The 7,497-nt window shown below is 35.3% G+C and overlaps 1 protein-coding gene across 2 annotated transcripts; it reads left to right on the top strand.

Moving 5' to 3' along the window:
• Positions 1 to 797: 797 nt before the first annotated feature.
• LOC127087587 (PTI1-like tyrosine-protein kinase At3g15890) lies at positions 798 to 3,352 on the top strand. Of its 2 annotated transcripts, none has more exons than XM_051028492.1 (4): positions 798 to 1,221; positions 1,877 to 2,024; positions 2,102 to 2,364; positions 2,443 to 3,352. In XM_051028492.1, exons 1-4 carry the CDS (start codon positions 1,178 to 1,180, stop codon positions 3,092 to 3,094), a joined length of 1,107 nt encoding a protein of 368 aa, XP_050884449.1. In that variant the 5' UTR covers positions 798 to 1,177; the 3' UTR covers positions 3,095 to 3,352. The 2 variants fall into 2 exon arrangements, with proteins under 2 accessions (XP_050884449.1, XP_050884451.1); XM_051028494.1 differs by having other exon boundaries at positions 804 to 1,221; positions 1,880 to 2,024.
• The last annotated feature ends 4,145 nt before the right edge of the window (positions 3,353 to 7,497 follow it).

Below are 7,497 nucleotides of genomic sequence, written 5' to 3' on the forward strand. Positions count from 1 at the left end.
AATTGATTTAAGAAAAATATAAATAGATTTTTTCACTTCCAAAATATAAAACTCTAAGATTTCTCACTATCATAACTTCTTTTATTTTTATCAAAATATAACATTTGTTTCTATAAAATTATTAATAATATAATATGCAGGCATGTAATATACTATGAACAAAATTATTACACAATCATAATTTTAAACTTTATAATGTCAACCTTCAAATCAAAATTCACCTCAGTTAAGAAGAAAAAAAGTATCTAAGTTTTTCAATACAAATTATAGACTTACAATATATCCAAGTTGTCGTCCTAGTGGTAAGAATCTAATTTTATAATTTCAAAAATATTTAGTTCAAATCAAATTGCATATAAGAAATAGTTGTAAAATAATTATTATTGTCACCATATTAACTTTGTTTTCTCTAAAAAAATTCAAGAAAAACATAAAACTTATAATATTAATATTTATAAAAAAGAAGTTTACAATGTAATTAAAATACAAGTAAATTTTTTCATTTTTCATCACTACAATAATTTAAATTTTAGTTTATTTGATTCATTTATTTTTTTATCTAATTAATTTATTAACTATTTTTATTTTATTGAAATACATTTTATTTTACATATTTTTTATATTTAATAAATGACAATAATAATAAAGTAATGTTAAATTATTTTTAAAAATTGAAATCGAAGAATCATAAATTAAAAAAAAAAATACCAAAATTGAATTTAATCTTAAATAATAAATAAAAAAAATCAGAAAGTTTGTTTTTACTAAATATAATAAGAATAATGGAGGCCATGTGTGTTTTGTTGTTTGTTTTGGAAATGTGCAAACAGCTGTATATGAGTTACAGAACAAGACTTACCATACACACACAGCATCATCTCATCAACAAAACCCAAACAAACAACTGTAACCAACTTCTTTTACCCGTTTTTGTGTCTCAATTTTCAGTTTCCAACAGTACTAGGTTGTCTTAAACAGTGTCTTCAGTTTCTGTCCTAACTTTTTCTAGCTGAAATCAACTAGCAAAGACAAAAACTCACAAAGTAACATCTTTTTGAGTGAAACGTTTGATTTGGCTTGGTGGGTCAGTTTCAAGTTTTGATTTTGTTAAGGTATAGTGTGGTGCATAGACAGAAGAGAATCTGGGAGGTGATTGATTGGTGTGAACGGTGAAGTTATGGCTTTTTTCAAGGTTTTTTGTTGTGGAATTGCTTCGGATCGGTATGAAAAATGCTTAATTGATCTTTAATTTTGATTAGTTTCTTTGTTTATATGTTATGTTTAGTTGAATATCGTTGTTATTGATTTGGATCAGTTTCAGATTTCAAACCCTTAATTAACAGATTTTTTGTCATAAATCAGTTTCAGTTTTTGAGGAAAATCTAAGTCAATAGGGTAATTAGATTCTGGGTTTTGTTCAAATTTGAAGCTTTAGTCAAACTGCTTTTATTGCAACAAGTTAATTAAGGGTTAGTTTGGTATGTAAACTCTCAAGGGAAAATTAGGTCTCTTTCTGAGCATGAGTACTTGTAAAAAGGAAAGGTCGATGCATCCCATCGTGTCCGTTTCGTATCATGTTTTTATTGACGTATCCATACCTTGATTTATTTTCAAACTTTACCATACTAGTACCTGGCACCGCACCCGTATTTATGCATCATAGGTTTGATAATGTATTTGTACCTAGAGTGGAGATGCTAGAAAGTACTAGTTTTAGATTTTTCGTTTTTTTAATCGACAAATGTTAGTATATTAGTTTGTTATGCGAAGCTCGGATCAGGTTCTTCAACTCGTTAGCCTTAGCTGAAATCAGTATATTAGTTTTAGATTTGCTTTTGGAATGAATAATTGATATTAGAGATCTCTATCAATGTAGTAGCGGACGGGGGAAGAAACAGCCTCCATGGCGGGTGTTCTCTTTGAAGGAATTACATTCGGCTACGAATAATTTCAACTATGATAACAAGCTTGGCGAAGGAGGGTTTGGAAGTGTGTATTGGGGCCAGCTTTGGGATGGATCACAAGTAAGACTTTTATCTTCTTTTCTGTTTGATCACAAATCACCTCTGGTTTATCATTATTCTTGGCCATTCTCGTGCAGATTGCAGTGAAAAGATTGAAAGTTTGGAGCAACAAAGCCGACATGGAATTTGCTGTTGAAGTTGAGATATTAGCAAGAGTGCGACACAAGAATCTTCTTAGTCTACGTGGCTATTGTGCTGAAGGCCAGGAACGGCTTATTGTATACGACTATATGCCGAATTTGAGCCTACTGTCTCATCTTCACGGACAGCACTCAACAGAAAGCCTCCTTGATTGGAATCGACGGATGAATATCGCAATCGGGTCTGCCGAGGGAATTTTGTAAGTACTATCCCGCCTTCCAATATTAACTTACGCATGTCTCATTTTTTTAAAACACTAAAATATAATCGCTTTCAGATACCTTCACGTCCAAGCAACACCGCATATCATTCATAGAGACGTCAAAGCAAGTAACGTGGTGTTGGATTCGGATTTCCAAGCGCGTGTTGCTGATTTTGGGTTTGCCAAGTTGATCCCCGACGGAGCAACACATGTGACTACAAGAGTTAAAGGCACCCTTGGCTACCTTGCCCCAGAATATGCTATGTTAGGCAAAGCAAACGAGAGCTGTGACGTCTACAGTTTCGGTATTCTCCTTCTAGAACTCGCTAGCGGCAAAAAACCACTTGAAAAACTAAGTTCCTCAATGAAACGATCGATAAATGATTGGGCACTACCGTTAGCTTGTGAGAAAAAATTTAGTGAACTGGCGGATCCAAGACTTAACGGTAACTATTCTGAAGAAGAGCTTAAAAGGGTCGTATTAGTTGCTTTAATATGTGCTCAGAATCAACCGGAGAAGAGACCAACGATGCTCGAGGTGGTGGATCTTCTGAAGGGTGAGTCGAAAGAGAAGGTTTCGCAGTTGGAGAATAATGAACTGTTTAAGAACCCTCTTGCTGTTGGAAATAACGATGAGATATTCGTATCAGCAGCTGAAGGGAGTTCAGACTTCATCTCAGAAGAGAAGGATTCGAAACATGAGATGGAAGAGAATAAAGAACCATGATTATTGTAACAAACAGAAACATGGAATTATGAATTTATATGGTTTGTGAAGGTTTTCAGGATTTCTTTTTTTTGAATTATTATTTTATTTTTGGCACCTGTTTATTATATAGCAGCCAATTGTTACATGTTTGCGTCTATGAATGAATGTAACTATGAACCAAGCAAAAGTATGTGGAACTAGAGATTTGATATGTTGAAGTACAGAATGTGTGAAGTTTGCAGAAATTGTAAGGAAACATTTTCTTTTCTTGGCTTATTTATGATGCAATGCTGTGTCTGTCTATAGATTTTAAGATAGTGCATCTTTAGTTTTATATGTCAAAGATTCATCTAAATAAGTGAGAGAAACACCGTGTGTAGGGGTCATTTTATTTATAAAGGGTTTAATCTCCACTTTTCAAATAATGTGAGACTTAGAATTCACACTTGTTTCTCAACACAACTCATACGTGTTTTTCCAACAATCTTTCCCTCAAACGGAAGCTCTTTCATACACATGCTTGTACCACCGTTGACATAAACCCTTACTCGTCATGGGCACTACAACGGGACACGCCACCTAACCATTATGTGAGAAAGACTTTCGATACAAGGAGACAGTCTCTTACTCAAATCAGGCTCTGATACTACTGATGGATCATCATGAGGAGGAAACATTCATATTGAATCAAACACTCACCTAAAGGTTAAAGACTCACCCAAACAAAAGAGAGAGAGAGAGAGAGAGACCACATATTCACCAAAAATCTTAAGGTGATAGGTGTATGGGTCATCTTACTTATAAAGTGCTTAACCTCCACTTTTCTAAGCAATGTGAAACTTAGAACTCCCACTTGTTTCTCAACACAACTCATATTTGTTTTTCAACATTAATATGTTTTTATACATATTAGTAAAATATTATATATTTGTACTAAAAAGACATTTCTTTGGATCATTTAATTTTAGTTAGTTTTGTTGAAATACAAGAGACTAAGAGACATTTGAATAAACTGTGTGTTTTGAAAAGCACTACGGAGACTTTATTATATAGAGAGAGATTACAACTAATTACATCATATAGTCGATGTGGGACTATTCTATATACAAATATTCTTAACACTATATTTACAAATACCAACACTTCCCCACAAGCTTGAGCATATAAGTCAAATGCACCAAACTTGTTACATATATAATTAGTTCTGGGGGCTTCGCAGAGATTTTGTAAATAAGTCTGTCAATTGATCATTAGAGTTGACAAAGCTTGTGCCGACGTCACCTGACTGGATCTTCTCTCTGACAAAGTGACAGTCTATCTCAATATGTTTGGTCCTCTCATGGAAGACTGGATTTGAAACAATGTGCAATGCAGTTTGATTATCACAAATAAGTGTCATTGGTCTTGATTCTTCAACTCAAAGTTCCTTGAGCAATTGTTTTAACCAAATAAGTTCACATGTTGCCATTGTCATGGCCCTATACTCTGCCTCGGCGCTTGATCTTGCAACTATGTTTTGTTTCTTACTTTTCCAGGATATAAGGTTTCCTCCAACAAGTACACAATATCCAGAGGTGAATCGTCTATCAATGGGTGACCCTACCCAATCAGCATCGGAGTATCCAACTATCTGAGTATGTCCTTTATTTTCATACAGTAGACCTTTTCCTGGAGCACATTTGATGTATCTCATAATCTGGATAACAACATCCATGTGTTCCTGACAAGGGGAATTTAAGAACTGACTTACCACACTAACTACAAAAGAAATGTATGGACGAGTGACTGTGAGATAATTCAACTTTCCAACCAATCTCTTATACCTTCCTGAGTCAGATAGAGGCTCCCCCTGATTGGGTAGTAGTTAGACACTTGGATCCATAGAAGTATCAGCTGGCTTAGCATTCAACAAACTTGTTTCTTCCAAAATATCCATAACATATTTCCGTCGAGAAATCACCAAACCATCTTTAGATTGAGCTACCTCAATACCCAAGAAATAGCGAAGTTTACCAAGATCTTTTGTCTGACATTGATTCGAGAGATGTTGTTTTAACTGGAGTATACCCTACTGATCACTACCAGTTATGACAATATCATCTACGTACACAATAAGGTAACTACTCCCTTGGGTTGAGTGACGATAAAAAACAGAATGGTCAGCTTCACTACGGACCATACCAAATTGTTGTACTATAGTGTTGAATCTGCCAAACCAAGCTCTCGGAGATTGCTTAAGACCATAAGGAGACTTGTGTAACCTACGCACCATATTTGATGACTCACCCTGAGCAACAAATCCAGGTGGTTTCTTCATGTAAAAAAGCATTTTTAATGTCAAGTTGATAAAGAGGCCAATGTCGAATGGCTGCAATGGCTAGAAGAAGTCTAACAGATGTCATCTTGGCTATAAACGAAAAGGTATCACTATAATCCAATCCAAAATTTTTAGTGTATCCTTTGGCTACCAAGTGAGCTTTAAATCGATCAATCTTACCATCTAGACCAACCTTCACTGTATAAAGTCAATGACAACCTACTAAAGATTTCCCATGGGGTAGAGGAACCAGTTCCCAGGTACCACTGCTTTGAAGAGCACACACTTCATCAATCATTGCTTGCCTCCACTCAGGGTGAGATAATGCTTCACCTGGATTTTTAGAAATAGAAACATAAGACAAAGAAGACAAACAAGTATACTACAAAGGGGAAAGACGGTGACAATATAAATCAATATAATATGGAGAGGGATTTCGTGTTTGACATATACCTTTTCGAAGGGCAATCTGAAGATCGGACTCAGGTTGTAGCATCAGATCCGGTGATGGCGGAGGCATCGGAGGAAAGTCTGCAATGACCTCAGGGACTGGTATGACCTTAGGGATAGGGACTACAAGCATTGGGTGACGACGCTGATATGTTTGAAGTGGTCGAGAAGTGGAGAGGTCAGGAGCCCTAGACTGATGGGAGATAATGGTAGGCGAGACATTAATAACTTCCGGAAAAGGTGTGAGAGTACTTTCTTGAATGGATTATGGAGTTACATGATTGGACTCAAAATATGGAACCGATTCGACGAAGGTAACATCGGCCGATACGAGGTATCATTATAGAGTATGTGAATAACAACGATAACATTTTTGGGATCGATGATAACCAATAAAGACACACTTTAGTGATCGAGCTGATAGTCTATCAAGACCAGGAGAGAGATTATGTACGAAACATGTGGACCTGAAGACTCGGGGAGGAATTGGGTGAAGTGGGGAATTAGGAAAAAGGATTGAATGAAGGATTTTATTGTTAAGGACAGATGAAGACATGCGATTTATAAGGTAACATGTCGTTAGCACAACATCCCCCTGTCATACCCCAATTTTGTCCAGGTAAGAAAAAATCCTTCACCAGTATTCACCACCAGATGTTATAAAGCATAAACTCTATCTTAGGGTTTCTCAGCCCTAAGCTACTCCAAACTCCCCATCATTGCTAAAGACACATTCAATACTCACATGATTATTCTAAATAAAACCCACAGTGACATCAAATTTTCAACAAATCTTTCAGGAGCATTTCATCTGTTAAGATCCTTGTACATGACTCAACAAAACATCTGTTGCGTTTGTCTCTTATTGCTGTTACTAAAGCATGGGATGGTATGCGCATTTTGGGACTTATTGGTTAACAAGGCCCATTTTGGTTTATCCATAAGATCTTTTGGTCTTAAAAAAGGCCCATTCCCATCAACATGTCCATAATTAATATTGCAAGTCCAAAGTGTGGTTCAAATCTCTTTTACATTACTAATCCAAAGTCCATTTTCTTATTAGTAAGTATTAAGAGCCATGTTATTTTTTTATGATCACTTGTTATTAGCCCATTTTCACATCCCAAATATTTATGCCAAGTTCTAAGTCCTTCATAGGTCCCTAAATTAAATTTGTATTTTTGAAGCATGTATGTGTTGGGTTTAAGCTAAGTCACCATATTTAGACTCATGTGCCAAGATCCTTTGTTGGTTTTGTAACTGGAGTTGAAATTGCAATACTTGTGACGTGCATTTTGTTTTAGACCTTTGGTTACGTTTTTATTTTGCTAATAGTAGTATACTGAAGGCAACCATTAGTTGAATGTTCATGATGGTCCAAACAGGTTTCCAAATGAAATAATAAGATAAAGTTTGAGCATTGTAATTAATTACACCAATAAGGTCTTAAGCTAAAACCATACAATATGTTACAAACAGTCCAAAAAGAACTATACAAAATTATCCAAAATACAAAATGTTACATCAAAGTTGAAATTGAATAATTAAATTTTGTGTTGCACATTCAGCAGTTGAAGGCAAAGCCTTTGAAACACCAGTTGCCAACACCATCCTTTAGGTCGAACCACCCTTTGGATTGAAACGCCCCAAAAAT

This window comes from Lathyrus oleraceus, chromosome 5 (genome assembly GCF_024323335.1).
Source record: "Lathyrus oleraceus cultivar Zhongwan6 chromosome 5, CAAS_Psat_ZW6_1.0, whole genome shotgun sequence".
Lineage (NCBI taxonomy): Eukaryota > Viridiplantae > Streptophyta > Magnoliopsida > Fabales > Fabaceae > Lathyrus > Lathyrus oleraceus.